Genomic DNA, 24679 nt, shown 5'->3' on the forward strand with positions numbered 1-24679 from the left:
AATTCCTGAGATTTCTCAGAATTATGTTTTTAAATGTCTCCTCGCAATGAGATTTATTTTAATTGATTTTTGTATAATTGTCATTCTTTTTCTTATGGGAACAATATTTTTTGGAAAAGCTAAATTAAAATGGAAAATAAAAATATTATTCTTGTTTATTCGTTATGTATATTATGGAACAGAGATCATATAACATATAGTATACTACAACATTTATTTTGTTATGCAATTTAAAGCTTAATTGTACAAAATTTCGGTTTAATGTACCCCGTGGTAAGCCATTTGACGGGTCGTTTCTCGTGAAGCATAAAAACGATCTCCTCGGGCCCCCTGTTTTCCGCTAACTTGCCGTCGGAAGAAAGGATAAGAGAAGAAAAGGGTTCAAGACCTCGAGGAGAACCCAATGGGAAGCATAGCAGCGTGTAGCAGCGCCGACTCTTTTAAAGACGTCGGCGCCGCTTAATTAGCATGCTAATTAGTTGCGCGAATCTCGTGACGCGGACGACGAGGATGTACACCTCGTTCAGAGTGCATTCTCAGGCAGGACGTGGTCTGCAGTGATCGATTCTCGCGGCACGACCGTCATTAATTACTTTATTCGTGATTAGCGACTTCTCGTCAATTAGTCGTGCTCTAATAATTAATTAGATCGATCGTTAGTTATGTCGAAAAACGATTATTGATATTATTATTTAGAGAAATTATTAAATTAAAAAAAAATATTTTTTTTAATTATTAAAGAGTAATAACGTTATTAGTATCATTATTAGCATTAATAATATAATCATATAATTATAGAAAAAATAATAGATAGAATTAAATCAAATTAAACCCTAGGGAAGAGGATTACATAAAAAATTTCTTTTATGACGATCTTTTAGAAAGAAGAGGAAAGAGAAGAATTAATTAATTATCGTAGTGACTGCGATGTTGCGACGTTCGTGAGCAATTAAAATTTTCTTATCGCCCCTTTCGCATTACCATCCGAAATTAACTTCCTTACTGAAGCGCTTTACGAGATTCCTTAGGAATTTAATCGGCTATCAGCATCGTGCAGCATTGCGAGAAAAGAATGGGAAGGAGCGGCAGCTAATAGATGCCTAATCTCGAGCGCATTGACCGATTGGAAGTGAGATAGAGCGATATAGGGATGTCGGTGCTAGGTAATACCAAGTATATCGAAACACGGCATCGGTCGTTAAAGTGCGCGATATAAATAGGTGTTCCTGCGTTTAACAACGCCGTAAAATCGTTAGGCCGTGCTCATTAACGCGTTCTTTCTTGGGCGTTCAATTCACCGTTCCGAGCGCAACCTCGACAATTTCCAGATAAGCAATGCTTTACGATCATTGTCTTTCATTTGTCCGTGTCTCTGCTCGTTGAAAATTTTAGGACGATCTAACGCGTTGCTGTTGTTTAAATGTAAATTATTATATCAACATCTAAATAGCAGAATAATGACTGATTAAAAATTGAACTAAATTAAATCTGACGATGGTAGAATTCATGTAGAATTGAAATAAAACTAAAATATTGAAGTGGAATTAATTTAGAACTTAATTAAGAAATATTTGGATAAATTTCAAATCATAAATTAAAAAACTGGTGCCTTTTGTAACTGAATAATTTTTTTATTTGCTAATGAAGATTAATTGCTGACGATTGAGCGTATCGTATTTTTTCTCTTATATTTTTTTTCTTTTTTTTTCTTTGATCTTTCCAAACTTTTGATGTCAATGATCAAAGCGCGGCGCGGTTTAATTTTAAGCACGGTTAAATGACTATCAGGGAGAAATGACAAATATGTCATTTTCTTAATTGAGGAATATTATTCTTAATTAAATATTCAGTTATAAAATCAAGAAATTTAAAAAGATTTTTTTCCACATATTTCAATCAATTTAATTTATCATGATATCCATAATCTATAATCCATACATTTTTTCTCAATCATTGATAGTGTTATCGGTATCCTTAAATATCCGACGCTGATTATCTGAATGTTATAAGCATTAGCGGATACTGGCGAAAGAACGACATCGAGAAAGGGCACCATGGGACGTTTCGCGCCGCTTCGAGACGAAGAGCATTGTCCGCGCAGCGGGACAGCGATGTTTAAGCGAGGCCCCTCGCCCGGGGCGAGATGTGCCTCAAATTGATTTGTTGTAAGCGATACGCTACCCCTACGGGGCGAGCGAATGGCACAATAATTGGCTACATAAACAATGACCGGCGAAACGATCCCTCACCGTCTCGACACCGTCTCTTAAACGCCGTTATCTCGCAACAATGTGAGACACCGCCGCGCGTCGCTCGTATGAAATGAACATACGAGTGGAGCGTGAACTTGGAATAAGATATCGCTATACTTGTCATTTGCGTCATAATTGAGTGAACGGTTGAAACAAATGTATATCAACAATATTGTTAGATTATACACACATATATACTTATATGATATGATTTACAATATAATTAAAAATGTGTATTATATAAATAAATAACACATTACATATATAACTCTGTAATTAATATAAATTATATTGCAAATATAATATTTGCAAAGAAAATCTGAAGAATTATTCCAACGAATACTACATAAATTCACGAATTACCTCTGTCAAATACTTTTGTGGCGGGGTTTAAGGTAGTCGTCTCGTCAGGGCATGTATTAGATAAAGTTTTCGATTTCGGATTTTATATCAAATTATATGATCAGCTTTGCAGTCGATTTTTTCTGTGGCTCCTTACCGACTATTTACTCTAGAAAATCGATCTCAAAAATCACAAATTTTGCATTACTTCATACAGACGGCCTGCAGAAAAAGAAGGCTCTATCACGGTTTCAATCACATATTTTCGCATTTTTCGATTAGATGAAGTGAGAAAAAACATTGCTTTTTGTACATTAGATTTCGAAGAATCCGATGCAACCATAAAATATATAGTTTACCGGAGATTTCGCTGCTAATTTTTTAGTGAAAATGCGGTAATCGAGCAGACATTTTTTGGTCGAGGTGAGGTTGGGAAGACTTGGCAACGCCGCTGGCTAATCACTGTAGTTGCAGGTTATGGGGCTCGTCTTTCTTAGCCGAATTGGATAGTGATTGACACCCCTGTCATGCGTTTTGAAATCCTTTAAAGCTCAGTAATTGTCAAATCGAAAAGGAGATGATAACCTTTCTCGACGACTCGCATGATCAGCTGATCAAAACGAAGTCAAATGAGAAAAATCACATAATTTGGAAAAAGTAACATACTTTGTCACGTATTTTACACCATAATTCATAAAATTATTTTTCCCTTAGCAAAAATTGCCTGAAATATATTTCTGAACGTGAAAACCTTATACAAAAAGTCACATGACTAGCACGTAGCGAGACGCCTACCTTAATTAATTGTAGGATTTTCGAGACTTCGAGACCATAAGGGAAGCGAGCATAGGACGTCGAAATCTTCCAAGGCGTTCAAAAGATCGCACTTTTGCCAGATTGGCAGAACGGGTCAGATTGGCTTCATGGCTGAAAAGTAATTGCGAGATCCGAGATATCGCCGGCCAGCCGCTATACGCAATTTGGGCCTACATCTGGCCCCACTGCTTCTTCTTTTCGCCGGATATATTTTCGCGCATAGAGATCGAATCGTTTGAAAGAAAATTTATTTTAAAAATGTTCGAAGCAAGTAGTGGCATATATTCCGCGGATATACAAGAAATAAAGAAAAGACATATTTTAAGAGAGAAGAGGAGGCCACCCCCCCCCCCCGAACGCGCGGAGTATATCGAGTTCATGCCGTTGAAGCAAACCACAATGAATATGTATCAAATTTATGACGCGCGGTTGTGTGGTACCATGCGCTTCTCCGCCCACTCACACTCGCGTGCATGCTTCGTGATTTATGCCGATCGTAATGCAGACGGTACACGAGCCGAGAATCTCGAAGAAAAAGGAAAATTATCCTCTATTTTTCCCGCCGTACGTTTCAATCTAATTAGGAATTTTCATGATTTCGAATCTACGTTGCTTCTACGAGAGAATCGAGAATATTTCTAACGACGAGTTTCTGATAAAGACAAAGCGTAAAATTAAATTACTTACAAAACATCTACGTTGTCATGATGAAAATTAATACCTTGCAGACTTCTTTCTAAATTGTGCTGTAATGTATTTGACATCATTCATTGATTCGACGTAAAGCATATAACTTTTGAAAAATGGCGTCTATACGATTAGTTATTACGAGATTGGCAATTTCATTAAGCCTAAGCGACGAATTCCGAGTCATTGTCCATTTCGAGAATAAATTTAAATAAGCCATAAATCCTACTACTATATTATTTTTATCAATTTGACAATAACTGAACAATTAACTACAGAAATTATTTTGTTTCTATTATCACTAACAGCGTCGTTCTGTTATCAATAACAGCGTCGTTCTGGATTTTATCTTCATTTCTAGCATTTAAAATATTTTTATAAATTAAGATTATGTTGTATCAATATTAAATAAATTAATACAAATTAGGAAATAGGAATTTCTCCGCGTTTTCTTGACCATCTAAGATATAATTAAAAATTGTCTCGAAAGCGACAGACGGAGAGCAAATCGATGTCGCTGCGTTGAAATGCGATAATAACATTCGTTAGTGATTTATCTTCTATCAGAAGCACGCGCGCTTCTCTTCAATTTTCACCGACGTTAATCGCATAATCCGTTATCGAGAGATAACATCTGATACTGAGTTCTAAATGGGGATAATTCTCTATACATATGCGCGATGATTATTTGTGCATCTGTAATATTTATTATACCATTTCGATTCCGTTAAGTCTACTTGATCGTCTACTTTATCATAATTTTTCATCGCACTATCGTACCTCTCAGATTATATAGAACTTGTTATGTAAAGCTAATTATATTCTGGAATCTAATGGAGGATTAAAGACTAGTTACTGACTAATTAGTAATTTAAAAAGTTGATATAAAGTAGAGTTATATATAAAAAGAAAACTATATATATAATAAATATTAATATAAAATTATAATTAAAATATGTAAGCAATATAAAAAATAATCATTTTTCCTGATAAATTTTGAAGAGTTTTAAATGATTTTTAAAACTTTTTAACATTACGTTTAATATTTAAAGTATATCTAAAAGTGCTATTGTACTAAGTATTTAATTACATTTATCGTGAGGCAAAGCTACATCTAAAATTTTCAGCTATGTTTAAATTGTCTTTTTCTGAACATGATTGCATAAAAAATTTTAGCTATATTTGAATCGCTTTTATTAAATCAAGCTACTTAATTTAGTCTTAAATTTAGTCTAAATTATTTGAGAGAAAGAGAGAGAGAAAAAAAGACCATAATTATAATGCGCAATAATTTGACGTTATTGGCAGATTAAATGACAGCTCGTTCATCTAAATGGATGATTATGCCAGTCGAGGTGCACGTAGGAAGCCTAATCGTGCGGAAAATCCTGCGTGATGGGCTATCCTTAATACGTCTCTCAGCGATAATCGTGATAAGCCTGTTTATAACGGCTGTGTGACAGTACTCATCTTGGCTTTATCCGGGTTATCATAAATCCACGGCGCAATCATTACGTCGTCCGGTCGGCCGTAGGCATTTTCCCATTTCTTTTTTAAATAATAATGCCGTAATCCGGCGACGCAAGTTCAAAGTATTAACAAAACCAACAGTAACATTGACACCACGTGTCATAAATCCATGAATAATTTATCAACCGTTATACTTGCTCACATATATCGTCGCCGTGTGCGATCGTTATTTCCGGCTTTGGAGATTGGAGAGAGATGGAAGAGAGTATACATTTTTCGTACTCGACAGTAATCATATAATCAATTAGACATACCAGGAAGCTATGTAAGTTACATATGTGTTGTTCTTATATTAACTCTAATCAAGAATATAACATATATATAAAGTGTGTATATGTGTGTGTTAAAATACACATATATATATATATAAAATACACGACATATAAAATTATGGGCTGGTTGTTCCAGCCTGTTGCTAAACTACCTAATAGTTAAATCATATGTATGTCTTTGTTTATCCTTTACATTGGACAAAGATAGACATGTAATTTAACTATCAGGTAGCTTACCAATAGTTTGGAACAACCGGCCCTATTATAAGCAGAAAATTCTACTTTACAATCTGATATAAAATTATAGATTGCCTAAAGTGGGCATAAAGTGCATGGAATTTTACGCATTACAATACTTCTTAACTGTATACTAAGGGTACATATAATTACTCAGAATTAACTAATAATACGTTAAGATAATATAATAATATGTCGTTATCTAATTTTCGAATTATAATTAATACGATATTTTCTTAAGTTATTTTAAGTCAAGTTAAGTCAAGTACTACATTAATTAGAAATTTTCAATTGACACTCGATGATATTGTAAATATTATACACCTAAATGGCATTATACAAACTTTCATGCAGTCTTCGGGAATTAAAGAGTCGAATCTTCCTGACGGTTCGGCGCGAGCCGCGCATATCCTCGTGCACTTACACGAGCGCACGTGCATGTACGCCATATTAATTACAATGATTTCCTGCCACTTATGCCCGAGCGAGATTTAAATTATAGATATTCACTGCGGGTCCGCGGAGAAGACCGGGGAGAGAAGATCCGGAGAAAGAGGGAAAAGATGGGAAGAGAGAGAGAGAGAGAGAGAGAGAGAGAGAGAGAGAGAGAGAGAGAGAGAGAGAGAGAGAATGGGCAGCAAAGAGGCCCGACCGGACCTTCAGCCATGATTACAGGGTGCGCGCGAACATTTCAGGAATCAGACTCGCGTCAGAACTCTCGGGTCATGGGTCAGTCTTGCCCCCGCCTTCTTCTTCTTTTCGATCTTTCATGTCCCTCAATTCTTCTTTTGCCATATATAATGTATATATATATAGATATACATACATGTATATGTATACACACATTGTCGTAAATATTTTTTAATCATTTTAAATCAACCCTCTCTAAGAATTCGTGAATCGGGAAAACTTTTGTCGCAATGTATTCTGGGTTGAAATCGATTTTATAGAAATCTTTTTGGGGTTGTGCAAGAAATTAAAAACATATGTAGGGAAAGAACTATCGCAACACAGCCGTGTATACCGTGACAAATTGTCCTAAGCAACGCGAAGTCGTAAATCAGAGGGCATTGGGCCGCATGTATCCCCTTCCCCGGGATCTGAGCGCAATTAAATCGTAAAACGCGCCTGGTGCATTAATAAAGATTGGCTGCACCGCGGTATGGAATTTTGCTGCGATGAAAAATTTGCCGATGAAAAATTTTTTGCGAGAAACTTTTCTTTATATTATTTTTCTCTTTCTTAACATTATCCTTAAAAAAAAAAAAAAAAACATAAAGAGGACAATTAATTTTAATATCGAGTAAATTAAATTTTTGTAAATTCATAAAATAAGTTGGAAATTAAAGCGTATGAAGCGTCATGTGAGACTCCTCCCCAAAGTGTTAAATTATAACGTTATACAAGGCTGGATATTTCTTGAGAAATTTTTTAACGCGAGAATATCTTTGTCTTTTCTCCCGTGAGGTCGTTATCGGTTAACGCGAAGACGAAGCTATCATTCGAGTTCCTCGAACCGCGTTCTCCAGGTGACGGAGAACCAGGTCGGCGATGAACACGCTCTCTTTCCCTTAACTCCCTCTCTCCTCCCTCTTGAAAGAGGACTTGAGCTGAAGTTTATGCGCGGCTGTTTACCACTCGGTAAATGTTATGCCGCGGTCATAACGTATATCTTGGCGGGGCTGTATGGAAAGTCCCGTACGGGATGGCCATTAGCCGCATTCAATCACCATTACACGCTCACGCGCTTTCTGCCCCTCGCCCGCTTCTCGTCTCTCTTAAATCCTTGCTCGCCCAGGATCAAGGTGAAAATATGTACGCGCCAGCCAGGATGAGAACCAAGACCCGTAGCTACTCATGAGAATCGATGTTCGTTTTACACTTATATCGATCGGAAAAACTTGAAGAGACTTCCGCCGGAGACTTTTAGCCTGAGTTTAGCCAAACACAATTTTCGTTTTAGGCCGATCGATCGATCCTTGTTTATTGCACGACTGGCCATTTCTGTTAAAAAAAAGATATCTGCTTTGGTCTTGCAATTAGATATGAGGAAGGTCATCAACGCGATGAAGACCTCAGAAAACCCATTTTGTCACTTATCTTTTTCGTTAAGACAAATAATGAAAACACGTGTGACAAAATATCCAGGGCGTTGAAAAATATCCAAAATTTTAGATATTTATTTTTCAATGATCTTACTTTTACAATTTTATATGCGCATTGACTAAAGAAACCAATTAAAAAAAAAATCCCTTGCCCTTTTCGGGTTTTATTTCTTTTAGCAAGTATTACATGTTTTCAAAGTTTCAGACCCTTTGTCTCTAACGCTTTGTACATAAAAATGTAGAACACATATTTTTCTTCTCATATTTTTTACAATATAAATACATTTATATAGAAATATGATTTATTTCGTCTGTGCTACTATATCAACACTACTTGTTGCGTTACTTTCTACTGTATTTCTTTCCTTTTCATTATGTCAGTTAAGTTTACACACGTACATATCCCGATTCTCTAGAATTGTTTCTCGATTGTTTCTCGCGACGAATTAATTCGCGATCGGAGCTCGGAGCCCGTCGGCGTCGGGCCGCCGGCTCGCCGGTGGTTACGCCAGCGGCGCGGCGGTGTAACCGGCGTGCAAGTATTTTGGACCGGGTGGGTCCCGGTCGGATTCTCGAGTCCCTTTCTCGGCCTCGCGCTGCCCCTCAGGCTCTTCACGGTTCCCAAGGGGGTCAGAGGTCGCTGGGCCCTCCTCCGCCTCGGTTCCTCACCCCGCCGCGTCTCATCGACCCGCCACTTACGAACCGCCCATCCTCCCTCTTCTCTCTCTCGCGCGAAAGAGTTATTCATTCGTTCGGGCATGACGAGAGACGTCAGGGCGCGAATCTCGCAAAAATCGTGAAATTATAAATTATACTGGGATAAGCACCAGGATATAAGCGACGAGAAGCAAAGTGTTGCAATTTCAAAGAATGTAACGAAGTGGAAACGTATCTTGTTCTCCGCAAGCAGAAGCAAAGGGAGGCTCAAGTTTTTGAATGGTGATCGTATTATATTATATTTCATTTAACTTATCAAGCTGGGATTAATGTAACAGGATATAATTATAACAATTACAATAATAAGTATAACATCTTTGTTGTCGAAATAAAAGAAGTTTAACTTACATAGGGCGCAGACACACGAGCGCTTCACTGTTGCGCGACAAAGTCGCTCGTCTGTCCGCGCCTTAAAACTTGAAACATGAAGTGATTATCAAAGGTATGATATATCTATTAATTTATATTTTTATATTTTTAATTAAAATTTATGTAATAAATGTTTGGCGTATCAATCATACGTCATCTTATTTTGCATCTTTAATTACCTTTTAATTTTATTACGATTTTAATCTTAAATTGAGCGAAATTTAGGTAGTTATATCTATAGCAATACCTCTAGTTGATGCGTGTCATCTGTCACGGACAGTCAATTAATAATAAGCCGATTTACGGCGACAGATCTACGATTCCGATAGACAGGTTGATCTACTTTTTAGTGACGATATTTAACGGTATTTTCACTCGAATGAGTCGGGAGAGAGATGTGCCGAGGGGTCGAGGGGGAAGTGCGTGCTCATCGGATGAACGCTCGTCGGTCGAAGGGGCGGCTTCGTGGGACTCGAGGCCCAAGTCGGGGTCGTTTTTGCGAAGTCTGATAGCCGACAATTACGCGGTCACGGCGATTGGACGGGCCGTTTTCGCGGGAAGCATGGACCAATCGAAGCACCGGGTATTACCTTCTTTCTCTCTCTCTTTCTCGTCATATCCCGCTTTCTCTCCCGGGATCTCTCTCCTCTCCTAGAGTACTACTCGGCGCGCCGCAACGAGCACGTTTAGTCTAGTCAGAGCTGCACCTGCGGGTGAACCGTAAGCACACCTGCAATCTTGCCGTCAGTGTCCGGCAATCGATGAAAAGTGCGGAAAAAACGCGACTTTTTTACTTTCTTTCAATTATTTTTTAAATTATTATCTCTTCTCGGTTTACACCTTTTCCTTTCAAAGAGGATGATCTCTAGTCAGTGTGAGTGCAAAATTATTGTTAAAAAACAATTTTCTAAAGGAGATATTTGAGTGTTGATTGTACATGAACAGTGATATGAAAATCTGTCGAGATACTGAAGCCTGAGAGTAATGTGTTGTAATCACATAATAATGTGCGTGAATAATTGTAGGTGGAAACGTGCAATTAGGAAATATCGGGATGTTGATTTTCTAAATATCTAATAATCAAATATATAACAATAAATTATTAAAATATATTGAAATAAAATGTTATCGCAAGATTCCCGGAGTGATTCTATGAGATGTAAACATTGATTCATAAGTGTCGTTGATTTTAACGAGTTTAGTGAAGTTTTCTGAGATCTCTCACGATTCCCAGCCACGTCGCGTTGTCTTGATAAAATGTAAAAGAATAAAAAAGTATAAAATATGTGCGCATCTGTAAGGCTTATAGAATAGAAGTAAAAATATCGAGATATAATCACGAAGCTGCAAGGCGCGAAACAAGACATCACTGCATCCCTGACAGCGCGATATCTTCGTCGTGGTAGCGACGTAGCGTGTTAAGCCAATGGCAACGACAACGTCAACGGCAACGTGCCGAGTGATCTGGACGATAACGTGGTTAATCGCGCGGTGATTAGCGGCTAAATGTTAATGAATTTCCGCGATCATCGTCGAGCCCAAAGAAGCGGAAGCGGTCGCGTAGCGCAGGTAATTCTCGTTCCTCTCTCGCCCGACGGCTTTTTTCTCTCGCCGACCGATACACATCGACATCATCTGTCAAACGACGTTCGTTCACGGTAGACACGGAGAGTCGCTCTCGTATCTCTCGACCGTGTCGAAGAAACTTGATAAGAGCTCGCCGGATAACGAGGATTTATTGTGGATTGGATTGAACTGTCGTACGTCAAGTTTACGAGAAAGCGGAAAAGTTTATTACGGACCGCGAAAGAAATCCCCGCTGATCTTTTGTGATCTATTGGCAGTCTCACGAGATTAGAGAAACTGGATAAACGCCTCACGCTTATCTCTCCAGAGAATTGAGTTAGTGCGTTTATTCTCTCACGGTTACAATAATATAACAAACAGTATAGTGTAAATATACAATGATATCATGTTAATTATAAAATGAACTTTTTCCACGCTCTTTAAGAAAGATTTGGTTGTCGAGAATATCAATTCTAAAAATTGACAGATTAATACTGTTCTAATCTTCTTAATTTTTTAATTGTGTGTCACATTTTTATTTCTAAAATAGTCTTACGGATTACTTTTTGACGAGATGGAAAGTTAGTTTTTGTGCAAAGAACACATGGTAAGTCATTAGACGAAAATATATAAGTTATATATTCTTTTGAAAAGCACTTCGCAATATTTACTCTCACGCTAAAAGTTACGCGCGTGACAGCTCCTTAGCAGCGCACGTGCTCGCTGATCACGTGCGTGCAAATCGAGTCGTCCGACATCTCATCTCATCCGGACGTACCTACATATTATACATAAGTGCATCGCGGCTAAAACACGTGTGTGTGTCACTTGTGTAGTATCGTTCTAACCGTAATATCGTTAGTTTATTAATTTTACATTAATTTAATATCAATCTGAATTATTAGAGATTATTATTAATTCAACATTAAATCATAGATATTAATTGAACAATGTGCTGTGATTTCGCATTGTAACGAAACGCTATAATCTCGGTAGCGTCGGTAGCGGTCAGGGTATCGCGGCATTCTTGCCTACAAATTCTTCCTCGTCATATTCTCACTCGATCGCGGATCCAACTGACGTAATCGACATTGGGATCGCGCGAGATCGATAAATCTTCACGCCCGCGATCGCTCGCTCGTTTCCCATGAAGAAACGGGTCTTCCATCGCCGCGCCGCGGCATTCCGCTGATGCGAGTAAACGAGCAAATTCGTAGGTTGGGGTCCCCCCTACGGGCCCTACGGTACGCCACGTCCGATCGAATCCCATAAGTCACGGGACTCGAATACTGTGTTTAAGCAGCGAGCTCATTCTCTCGTCCATTATCCCCGTGCGTGTAAGGCCCCGAAATGTTTTTTCGAGATCCTCGCCTTCGAAGGGAACGCGAAGTCGAGGCACGCAAAGCACAATACATAAAAATTATCCTTGGCCGATCCCAAATCGATCCATAAAATTTCTGCGATATTTTATATTTCTGTTACGACATATGTTATTTAATTTTGTCGAAAAGGCAAGCAGTTACGTACCTTAATTTAAAATATTTTTTTTCTAAAATAAGAAACAAAGAGTTTAAACTCATATTTATATGTATATTATGTAAATATATATAGATTATGTAAATATATGTCAAATTATACGGTTTTATTAAAAAAATTATTGATGACACACTAATAGATAATAAAAAATGTAATTATAAAGATTAAAGTATAATTAAATTAGAGAAGTTTCCTTACACCAATGTCCTCAGAAACTAACTGGTGAAGAAATCTAAAACAAATTCACATGCTGAGATATTATAAAAAAGCTTATGTTTAAATTTCATGCAATTCTTAACATTTCTGATTCTCCTTACAACCTCCTATTCTTTTTTTAAACAGTTCTTTTTAAATCTGTATTATTTTTTATTTTAGGAGATCTGAAGAGGCGACACTCCTGGAGTAGCGAGATCGACCATCAATTGGAGGAAACGGAAGCTGTAACTATCTCAGGGGAAGATCCCGCTGCCCCAGCCTCGTCGGTCAACGATAGAATCTTCAAGGTACCATACGATATCATACGAATCGTTTTCGGTCCTCTCCTTTAAAAAAGCCAACATTGTAAGCATATTAAAAGCTCATAGAAAGTCGAGGAGAAAGATATATAATTCCTTGTTGGAATATATTGATATGTGCTTTAAATCGTTTTTTTAGCTCTAGTTCTTATTGTTCGATATAATTCTTATTAACCCTTAAATGCCACCCGGGGTCCAGAGGACCCCAGACCCTTTACATCGATATATTTTCAAATGTTACCCCCAAAAATGGAGCTCATGCTCCCATTGATGATAGTTGACCTGTTGATGAGTGATTGACCTACCCGTTTGTACACTTAGCAGTACTCAGTTTACTTAATCTTTTATACTATGTTGAAATTGAAATTTTAACAATATAAGCATTTTATTCTCTTTTCTAAGCCTTGAACAACATTGAAAATAATTTTCATAACTAAATATCAAAAAATCAATGAGTAAGGAGACATTTTTCATGCTGGGGTCTTTTAGACCCCATGTGTCATTTACGAGATTCTTGAGAGGTGTGGCATTTAAGGGTTAAAACATATATACGCACACAACGCGCCTATACATACAATTTAAAAAAGCCACGTCACAACTGTGCATATATAGTAAAAATTAATAACAGCTTAAAATTAATGTACGCTTAGAAATTGCCGCGGTCATTTATTCGCGCGCAGGAAAAAGGTGACAACCGTAAATTTCCATGGCGCGGTAAAGTACGAGCCGGAACCCTGCGCCAAAGAGAGCTCCGCCAAATAATTCATCCCGGCGACTCGCCGCGGGTTAATTGAACGCCTATGAGACGCATTAATAATCCACTTTCTGTGCGAACGGGAAAAGACGGCTTCTCTACCTCCACTGACGGCGGGAGGGATGAGAATCCGGTACAAATTATCCGGACCCCCTTCCGGGTCGCCGAAGTCCGATCAGACTCGAATATGTTGTCTCTCTTTTTTTAATATTATGTAATTCGGAGGGGGATTTTCTTTTTTTTTAATATTACGTATAATACCTGAATATTTTTTCTCTGTTATGCAATTTTGAACATTAATTTTTTTTACCGTATCTTTAATTTATTTGTAAAAATACGCAACATTTCTTGAAAACAAACAGGTGAGAATAAGGTGAGAATAACAAATCTAGAAATCCAGCAGAAAAATGCAAGTAAACGAGTTGCATAAGGAAGGCATTTATTTCGCAAGAATATACTCTTTCTTAAAAGATATAAAAAATATAAAGGGAACGTACGCGTATCACATCTTAGCTTCCTGCTTCAATTTCGTTCCGAGTGGCTAGTCGCGCTCTAGAAATGCAGAGATGCAACGCGATATCGATAGAGAAATATCACGCATATTACGCGTCCCACGAATAATAGTGATTATTAATTCAACCGAAAAATGCTAGAGAGTGATACATACTGAACGAGTTTATTAGTTTAGAATAGCTAGAGAAAAAAATAATTAAACTGCAGCAAGCTATAAATAAAAATTCTACAAATTATAATTATCTATATAAATTGAGTTCATTGATCATATATATACTTTTGCATATATGTTTCGTTTTGCGTTTTTATTTTAATTAATATAAAGATTTGTAATTTTGTAATAAGATTTAATATACTATTCTTGTGTCTTCGTTATTAAATTTTGATCTGACAGAGAATGTATTTTCCAGGAGTATGGCCGTTCGGTGCAGACGGTGGACCTGGTGGCGGACTGCCCGTTGCAGGTCGTGACGGGCGACTCGAGATCGCCGACACTCTCGAGAACGCCGACACTTTCCCCGACGTCCGTCGCGTCGACGACGAGCATGGGGCAACGATCGAGCACCCTGTTACGCCCCAGAATCTCGCTAACGTGGGTCTTGCGCGGCCAACAACAATCTAACTTGGGTCCTGGATCTAACAACTATTCGACTATTAATGGCAGTGGAGGTAAATGTCATTTCTTTTTTATTATTCCTCATTCTTCATATTTATTTTTGAACAGTATAACGTTATCGAGAGTCATATTGAGTAATAAGAAAATCGCTTAAATTTTTAATAAAGCATTTTTAACATAGAAATTATATGCTACACAGCTACACCATTATATTATCTTGTATATGTTGATAAAATTATGCATTTCTTTTTAAAAGGTACAAACAATGATCGAGACGCTTTTTCGCGGGGCAGCAAGAGATCCTCGAGAAGGAGCGTTAAAAGTGTCAAGGAGAAAGACGCTGCTAGCAAGGAAAATATTGAGAGCAAGGAGAGCATTGAGAAGCGCGAGAAGAAGATTTTGCACAGGCTCCAGAAGATCGAAAGAATCGAAAAGGTAATCTGTAATCTTCATTTCCCAACTCGAGATATAAACTTTCTTTTATAGATAAATTCTTTCATTATTTTAAGTTTATTAGTATTGATTTTAACGAGTACGTTTTATTACTTTCAAATATTCTTTTCGAAGACTATTGGCAAAGAAACAATCGGTGAGAAGCAGTTGGATAGTCCTCTGGAGAAGCACTTTGACAAAGAATTTATCGGTCTCAAAGATACGAAGGAAAAGGAGAAAGTGAAGAGAGCCGTATCCGAGCCTTCCCTAGTATCTCGTGAATCAACGTCGACACCCAACGGACGAGAAAAACATCGGCATAGGCGGACCAAACGTTCGCACAAACCTAGATTACCAAGCAGATTCGGCTACGAGATCGCCGATCTCGACGCGTTCCTGACCAAGGTGTTTTTTATCTTTTATTTATCTTGTATACTTCTATAATTTTTTTATTCTTTATGGAAATTAGTATATCCAGTATTTCATATATTTATGAATATTATGAATATTAAAATACTAATAATTCAGAACATTAATAATTAATTAATTTGAGATTTAGTCCAGTTAAATTTCAACGATCGATTTAAAAACAAATTTTTCTAATAAAAATTTGATAAGGGTTTATCAATTGACATTGTTTCTAATTTTGGACGTTATATATCAACAATATAAAATTTGTTATACTAGAATACTAGATACATGTTAATAAAGTAATAAACTAAATAAAATAATTACTCATCCAGAGAGCGTCTCTTTGGTTTTTACTGCTTCTAAAACATTTTTTAGGAAATAAAGAGTATACAATTTACATTTGTAATTTTAGGCATCCATAGAGAGACCAGCAAACATCCCAGTTGTCCTGTCTTTCCCGTCGGTATTATATCAAACTCAAGGCGGCGTACAAGATGAGATGGCTCTTCCTCTGGGTACAGTCGTGAACGCCGTCTTCAAGAACCAAACTTGGTTATATGTGCAAACGCCTCACGGACAAGAGGGGTACGTCGGCTATGCCGCCTGTTTGCCCTTGGGTATCTTACCGCAACCTACGCGAGGACCATGCTGGGAAGACTCCACTGATGTTTTTCCCCGGCCATTAGGTAAGCAAAATTTAGATTTCATTTAATTTTATTTTGTCCGTAATTCAATTTTGCTCAGAATTTTCTATCAAATAGAATAAAGTACGTTTTTATCATACTTTTTTATTACACTTCAGTTTTTCTAATTGGCTTTTCCGTTTTCTCCAGGAAACATGACGGACATGGAGAAACTGCGTGACACCAGGTCCGAATGCGGAGCGAGTCGCGGGCGCAACAGCAGAATGAGACGAGGACCAAGAGACGCAGTGTCGGCATGCGGTGAACGCAGTGTCGATCGGTTGTACCTGAGGGCAGCGGCAAACGCACGCACCAAAGGCTCACGGCACACGCTTCTGGTGATCAGGAATGACTACGAGGCGCGTGCCGCAAACGCCCTGACAGTTTCGAAAGGCGATGTGGTCGCCTTATTGAGTGACCATACGAACGATTGGTTCTGGGTGCGCTCCAGGGATGGCAGGGAAGGATTTATTCCAGCGGTTATCGCTGGACACGGTTTCCTCTGACTCCTTTCAATTGGAGAAATAGCCTCTCTCGTTCATGAAATTCATGAAGAAGTGATATCGCCCTCTCGAAGCAATATCCTTGAAGTATTGCCAAATTACTTGAGTAGATTCGAATTCAATAATAATTAATTTTGTAATTACGATATAAAGAATTTGGTCCCACACATTTTTGGAATAATAATTGTATTATAAGTAAAAGGGTTCTTTAGTTTCACAAATGTGATACCACAAATTCAGTATTTATATATTAAAGAAATATCAGTTTTAATTTAAAGTATATATATTAATTCCTTTTTATTAAATATATATATAAATTTTTGTTATTTATAAATAATGGATAAATAATGGAAAAAAAGAGTATGTGAACATTGGCTGTTTTAACCACCTTTGTGTTACTCTCTTTCATATTTGTCATGTAGTTATGTAGTAAGCGCAAAATGGATACGTTATATAAGACTTATATTAATGGTTTCTATTATTTTTTATTATAATTTTTAATTCTTTATTTTTATTCATCCTTATTTATATGTATAAGCAGAAGGAAAAAGGCAATGTGAAAAGTGCAATTATAAGGACAAATGCATATGTATCTCTGTATTTCATCGCGCAAATATTGCTTGTATATTTGTACAAAAGAATTGTATCGTATAAAAAAACTGTACACTTAATTAATATATTTATTTAAAAAATCAGAATCTGGCAAATTAATTATATCCATTTCATCCGTCCAATTTTGAAAAAGGATAAACATTTTTATTGGAAAAATTAATTCCCATTTTGTAATAACAATTTATTTTAATAATTATTATGCAAACTTGAGCGTCATTTCGCGGTAATTAAAGTTTGTACTGATGTCGATGCAGTTTGAGGAGCCGGCCACACTGAGCACCTTGTGTGGCGTTTCCTGGTGTACCACGCTGTATACGGTGAGATTCGATGTGGGAACTTTGGCTAGAACCTCACCTTGATACGTCATGTGATGAACATGGTCGGTCGAGCCTCCAGCAATCACGCGTTCCTCATAGATCTCTGCTACATGGATCCCTTGATCGGCCAGATCGAAAATTGTCGCTACCTCCATTGTTCGCATGTGCCACAATGATAAACTAGGTCCACCACCACATAGCTGTAACGCATGTATCATCAGTGTAGTCAAGAAAATATTAATTTACGTGCAATTCTTTATTTCTTTTTCATTATTTTAGTGTTCAATCTTCTTTTTAAGATAAATATATTATTGTTACGTACCAACCAGTCTTCGGTGAAATCAACAGCGCCAATCCACTTTCCGAATCGTGGTCGAGCAACTTTGTCTACTAAATGGGGCGTTAATATGTTAGTGTTCTCTTTTTTGCGCAAATCCCATAATCTCACAGAACCGTCCTCACTACAGGAGGCAAGCTGATTATCCCTGAAGTTTACACAAATTTTTTATAATTATGAAAATGGCCAGTATCACTTTTGCACAATGTATTTTTCATAAATAATTACATTATGGCAAGGCAATGTATGTAATCGGTGTGGCCCTGCATGCTTCTCAGAATCTTTCTGTCCTCTAAGTTTATAACATAAATGTTATTATCACCACAGCCAACGTATAATAAATTATTCACTTTTGAATGCACCATATAATTTATGTCTGGCTTATCATAACTGTCTCTGAAAAGAAATACATATATATTTTATATTTTATTCTAAATATATATATATATATATATATATATATATATACATAATTTATCATTTTAATACATTAATATGATGTTTTACTTTATATTCTTTTACTCTCACTTACTTATTAGCAGGAATTTGTATATTCCAAGCAATTTTACTTTTGGGAGCTTTATTCGACGTAACCACTTTCCAGTCCCATCCTGATATTTCACCACGTGTTCCTGTCACAAGAAAATTCTCCACAGAGAGCATGCATGCGACTTCTTGATCAGGATGCGCGGCAAAGCGATAACTGGGTCCTTGTAACTCATTCTCCTCCACCTTGTTGGGTCCTAAGACCTTTGACAGGCTGTTTAAAAATTCAGCAATTATAAATTGAGCAATTCATCTGAAGAATTAAGCCCGATTTCATAAACATACAGCAATGTATATACATCCGAACTGTTTTTAACTTTTTGCAGAATCACATTATTGCCGTAATATACTATACATTGTATGCGCTGCAGAAACACAAATAAGTGTCTTATTCAAATATTCCCTTACTCAAATACTGAGACGTCCCCATAAATATTGCCAGCCAGAAGATAATTTCCGTCGGGTGAAAATGTCTGTGACAGCACAGTGTTGTAAAGTAACTTCTTGTTGGTCGGGTCTATCATCTTTTCCACAATTTGTCGCATATACACGTACAGTCGATCGTTTTTCTTTCTAATCACTTAATCATTTAAGTGCCTCCAATTTAAAAGCTTTTTTTTTACGCAAGTAGCATAAAGACAACTCCGATATTTTTACCACCGAAGTTTTTAGGTTAGGATTAGGTTAGGAAAACGCCACAGCTTCTACATAGAAGCCCACCGTTTCTGAAAATAAAGAAAAATATTTTAATAATAAGATTAAAGTTTACTTTTATAGAAAGATTTAATTATGCGAATCTTTCATATTGAGAAAAAAAAATTCGAAAAATCTCGCGCGTCGAAACACGTTTCGCGAATTTGAATAATATCAAGATCAACTTTTCTAACCTTGATCGCTTGCAACGTCATACGATAAAACGATTACGATGCGTTTCACGCGCGAAAGATAATGACAAAAAAACCTCCAAGTACTTTGACGTATTTAATCACGTTGATAACACGATTGCGATAACCTGATCCGATTGCATTCCGCGCGATTTCGCATCGATCATGTGACCGCCGGCGCCGTTTCTTCCGTGGAAGGCGTGGATCATAGGACTATTCCAGTCTATCCGATTCGGCGTCTGCAGTGTCGTGTGACTCGTGTGTCGGCGTGTCGGCCCAGTTGAGTTCTATTTCATCCGAAATTAGCTGAGGTTAGCTCCCGTTCAGCAAGGGAGAATCGTGAAGGATTATACTCCAAATGGCACATGCAACGAGGCTGCTCATAACAACCGGGAATTTCTTTAAAAACACCTGCAATCCCTTTTCGATGGCCGCGAGATTCTCTAGGTGAGACTTCGACATTCGTTTGCTTGAGACGAATGACCTTTCGACCTTCGCGAAATTGTCCAGCTGCTGTACTCTGCTCTCCTCGACGCTACGCCTCAACGGAAATGCGATTGTCTTCGAGATCGGAATCTCGATTATTAAATGGTCATAATTATTTTAATCGAGACTGAGATGTATGTACAGTCATGAAACTATAGAAAAATACTGTGTTGAGTACCAGCACAGAGGATGTAACAATTAAATTAATTGGAATTTAATTAGTTGCAAAATATGAATATATATCTACTTTATTTTATGTATATATAAAGTAAAGAAAGAATGCAGGAAGAATACATTTATATCTTTTAATTCAAAATTATCTTTGATAAATATAAATTTTTATTATTTTATTGCTATAGAATTCTTATTAAAGTAACTAATAACTTTATTTTGTGCTTAATTAGCCACACCTGTTATTTATTAGCAGTCTGCTTTTGAAAGATAACATTTAATCTTTCTGATACGAAATCAAAGATAACTGCAATTTATTTAAAAAATATCCTTTACAGCTCATGGTGGTCTCATGTTGAAATGGGACCACCAGATGCCATTCTGGGAGTCACTGAGGCTTACAAGAGAGATCAGAATTCGAAAAAAGTCAATTTGGGTGCTGGCGCTTATAGAGATGATAATGGCAAACCATATGTTCTTCCGAGTGTTCGTAAGGTTAGTAAATAAATAAGACCAATTCTAGAAGAGAACAATCAATATTACGGTGTAATAGATTATTATATGTAAATATAATAAACATAAAATTTCACTTATTATAAAATATGATAAAAAATGTATTTTGGATTATCCGTTACAGGCAGAAGAGAAAATACGAATCAAAGAAATGGACAAGGAATACTCGACAATTGCTGGCAATATCGAGTTTTGCCAGCAAAGTATTAATCTAGCTCTTGGAGATGGAAATGAAGTTGTCACAAATGGATTGGTGAGTATTATGATAAAAATAATATGTAAAGCTTTTTCTTAACAAAGGTTTTCCTTTTTAGAATGCAACAATCCAAGGAATTTCTGGTACTGGTTCTCTGTTTGTTGGAGCACAATTTCTGTCTCATCATTTTGCTGGCAATAAGGACATTTATCTACCAACTCCTACTTGGGGGAATCACATTCCTCTTTTTAAACTTGCCGGGCTTACAGTCAAGTCCTATCGGTATTATGATCCGAAAACATGTGGTTTAGATTTTAAAGGATTAATGGAAGATATATCTGTTAGTATAAAATTTTTAACAAAAGTGATTAATCACTATTTTGATGCATGCATTGGCAAAAAATATTCAAAAGATAAATATTAGTTACAATTTTGCATCGTATTATCTAAAATTATAACAACTGATGCTTATGTACTAATACAAAAGTATGTTTTTTAAATATTAATAATGTGATTTTTGACAGATATAAATAATAATCACGATTGGGCATAAAAATTTACGAGACAACGCTCATAAAATCAATACTGCATTATATATTGATTAACGTTACAATTTTTAAGGAATTAATATTTTGTCGCACTAATGATGTTATCTGTGAATAGAATATCCCTGAGAGATCAATTATCCTTCTACATGCATGTGCTCACAATCCCACCGGTGTTGATCCCAAACCGGAACAATGGGGAGAATTGTCCACTCTGATAAAGAAGAAAAATCTGTTTCCATTCTTTGATATGGCATATCAAGGCTTTGCCTCAGGTATTTTTTAATGTAATCTATTATTTTATATTTTAACGTTTATTAATTATAATAATATATTTGTTAATTTTAACATTATAAGTCTTATCTAATAAGACTTAAAATTTTAATACTTATCTAATCTCTTCTACTATCTTGATTTATTTTTTTATAGGAGATCTTACAAGAGATGCTCATGCAGTCAGACTATTCATTAAGGAAGGTCACAAAATTGCCTTAGCTCAATCCTTTGCAAAGAATATGGGTCTTTATGGTGCGTACAAGTAAAAATACTATACTATATGCGTGTATAAGTGTGTATAAGTAAAAATTATATAAGTGAGAAAAATTAATGTATTTTTCTTTTTTATTTCTTTAGGTGAACGGATTGGAGCGTTCAGTTTAGTAACATCTAGTAAGGACGAGGCTGCACGTACCCTGTCACAATTGAAGATTCTGATTAGGCCGATGTATTCAAACCCACCGATTTATGGAGCCCGTATAGTTAATGAGATCCTCAGCGATCCTGAATTGCGAAAGGAGTGGTTACGTGATGTGAAGGGTATGGCCGATCGTATTATTTCAGTTCGCACAAAGCTGCGTGACAATCTGAAGAAGAACGGCAGCACTCGTGATTGGTCTCACATTACGAATCAGATCGGAATGTTCTGTTACACTGGTCTAAAGCCAAACGAGGTGATTCTATTTTTCTATATTGATACTTAAATATACATAAATAATAATTTTTATATTCTTTAAATAAGAAAATAAAAAATAATTGTCATTATGATTAATTTTATTGATATTCTCTTAATTATTGTTGATCTTTTAACAGGTGGAAAGACTCACAAAGGACTTCAGCGTTTATCTTACTAAGGATGGCCGTATCTCCATGGCTGGTGTTACGTCGAAAAACGTAGAATATCTGGCACATGCAATACACGAAGTTACCAAGTAACTTCCTCTACACTATTGGCAACATACTATCATTCACCCAAAGCCGCCTTGTCAATATCCAATAATAATATATAGCGCCCACTATCTCTATTTTACTGTATACGAATTGAACAATTCAAAGTAACATTTAATCAAGATCATGGAAAAATATGTAAGAAAACCACACAGCACGGATATGAAATGATATGTTCTTCAACATTCTTAGATTTATTAGATATATCAGATATCCACTTAGTTTCTAAAAAAAACGCAAATAGCATAATCTATGTGCTGTTGTATAAATATATTGTACAGTAGCAAATAATTTATCATACAATATATATATTACAGATTAGGATTTAATGATAAAGAGTTATCTTTACTTTCGTAATCTTTTTGATAATATTTTAATATTGATGATAAGTATATTTTTTTATATTTTCTTCAAAAAAAGAAAATGTTTTTTTGTATCATATCCTGGCTGTATGGAGATAAAGTAATTATTGTAAATTATATAACTCGTATAATACGAGTGAGCAATGCGAGTTGCAAATATTCGAATGTCAAACATTTGTTGCAGCTGTGTATACATTAGATTCCAGTAAAAAGCGCTTGTTTTGTATAATATAATCCTTTTATATTTAGCATTTAAATCAGTCATTTTTTATTCTAAGATCATCGGGATTAAGCATTTCCTCTATTCTAAGTTCTTGCAATTCTCAATTCTATTTGAATAATATAGAAAAATGTCTTTCATTTATTCTCATTCTAACATGATCATTTGAAACTAAAAAGTTCAATAATAAGATAATTATTTGACAAACGAGACTCGGATTTGATTCTCGATTCCTGTATGCTCTAATGGAAAATGTTTCAACCATTATTGTCCCGTGAAAAGATTGGAAATTTGTAACAATAAAATCAATTGATACGAAGAATGCTTATTAGAACTAATTGATCTTTTAGGAAGAAAATTAAATATAAAAGTTAGAAATTTATTACTAACAAGAAGAAGAAAAATATGATTGCTTAGTCAAATGGCAAATGTGTGTAGTGGGAAAGCAATGTGAGGCAGCACAAAAACTTGTTAGTTTGAAGAAAAATAAATTACTCAGAATAGAGGAAAATTTAGAAGAACAGAATGTGACTGTATCATATATAATAGGTTGGCCAATAAGTCCGTGCGCGGTTTTTACTTATAACATTTATAAGTAAAAAACCGCACGGACTTATTGGCCAACCTAATACATATACATATATATATATCTTCGCCTTTAGATATCCGAAGAGCTTTGTTGAAGATACAGGTTTCTTGTAAAGTTTATATTTTAAAGAGTGCAATATATATAAAGATCATGTTATAACATTTTCTTCACTTACTCGTTCATTTTTTATATCCTACAATTTAAATTACCTTATTTAAGGCTACTCGCCGCTTCTATATCCTACACCACACTGTCACCCCTAACATATACCTTAACGCTGGGGCTGTAGTGCTGAGGAAGAAGAAGAGAAATTATACTCTTATATAAATATTTAAATTTATAAGACAGTAATTTTACTTTTTAGAATCAGAATTACTTGTGTGTAATTTTAGATTCTTAGTTGGGAATATCGAATAGAAGTCACGCACAAATCTTTCTCGTGCGTTGAACGAAGTACAAGCAGAATAAAGTCTAATTTAAAAAATTTTAGTTGAAAGAAATTGGCGTTATTAGATTTTTAAATATCTGAAAACAATAAATAATCATGATTGCAATTTAAAATAATAAAATAATAATTACAATGTAAATGTAGAAATACTTTCGCACAATATAAATTTAAAACGTTTACCATTTATTTTGTTTAGCAGCGCCAAGTTCTTTTAATTAAAATTTTTTAAATTTTAGTAAAGATACATGGGGCGGTCTCTCCCAGTGCGTATGCTTGACGCGAGACACTACCGTGTGCATCTCTTGATTTGATAAAAATCTCATTTTTATATAAAATCTTTTTTTCTAGAAATTATACAATCTTTCCGATGCAT

The 24679-nt window shown here is 35.9% G+C and overlaps 3 protein-coding genes across 6 annotated transcripts in view; 2 read left to right on the forward strand and 1 right to left on the reverse strand.

The window, feature by feature from the left end:
* The window catches only part of LOC139818654 (uncharacterized), a 34302-nt gene extending 16785 nt beyond the window's left edge, over nucleotides 1-17517 (forward strand). The window contains exons 3-8 of one of the 2 annotated variants that reach the window (XM_071787467.1): nucleotides 12805-12932; nucleotides 14622-14880; nucleotides 15084-15262; nucleotides 15395-15664; nucleotides 16083-16356; nucleotides 16504-17517. In XM_071787467.1, the coding sequence (XP_071643568.1) occupies nucleotides 12805-12932; nucleotides 14622-14880; nucleotides 15084-15262; nucleotides 15395-15664; nucleotides 16083-16356; nucleotides 16504-16859 (1466 nt within the window). In that variant the 3' untranslated portion in view covers nucleotides 16860-17517. Of the gene's footprint in view, nucleotides 1-12804; nucleotides 12933-14621; nucleotides 14881-15083; nucleotides 15263-15394; nucleotides 15665-16082; nucleotides 16357-16503 lie in introns of those variants that run through there. The other variant, XR_011733469.1, reaches the window with a different exon arrangement.
* On the forward strand, nucleotides 551-24017 carry Got2 (glutamate oxaloacetate transaminase 2). Its single transcript, XM_071787476.1, has 9 exons — nucleotides 551-560; nucleotides 19809-19999; nucleotides 20548-20704; nucleotides 20847-20975; nucleotides 21037-21258; nucleotides 21582-21738; nucleotides 21893-21991; nucleotides 22097-22413; nucleotides 22553-24017. The coding sequence occupies exons 2-9, from the start codon at nucleotides 19911-19913 to the stop codon at nucleotides 22673-22675; spliced, it is 1293 nt and encodes a 430-aa protein (XP_071643577.1). The 5' UTR covers nucleotides 551-560; nucleotides 19809-19910; the 3' UTR covers nucleotides 22676-24017.
* Nucleotides 17523-19821, reverse strand: Thoc6 (THO complex 6). 3 transcript variants are annotated; one of them, XM_071787479.1, is made up of 6 exons: nucleotides 19681-19821; nucleotides 19077-19393; nucleotides 18655-18882; nucleotides 18351-18518; nucleotides 18108-18270; nucleotides 17523-17985 (listed from the first exon to the last, which is right to left on the reverse strand). In XM_071787479.1, exons 2-6 carry the CDS (start codon nucleotides 19211-19213, stop codon nucleotides 17665-17667), a joined length of 1017 nt encoding a protein of 338 aa, XP_071643580.1. In that variant the 5' UTR covers nucleotides 19214-19393; nucleotides 19681-19821; the 3' UTR covers nucleotides 17523-17664. The 3 variants fall into 3 exon arrangements, with proteins under 3 accessions (XP_071643580.1, XP_071643579.1, XP_071643578.1); XM_071787478.1 differs by having other exon boundaries at nucleotides 19640-19781; XM_071787477.1 differs by having other exon boundaries at nucleotides 19556-19726.
* Nucleotides 24018-24679: the final 662 nt, after the last annotated feature.

Source organism: Temnothorax longispinosus, chromosome 9 (genome assembly GCF_030848805.1).
Source record: "Temnothorax longispinosus isolate EJ_2023e chromosome 9, Tlon_JGU_v1, whole genome shotgun sequence".
Taxonomy (NCBI): Eukaryota; Metazoa; Arthropoda; class Insecta; order Hymenoptera; family Formicidae; genus Temnothorax; species Temnothorax longispinosus.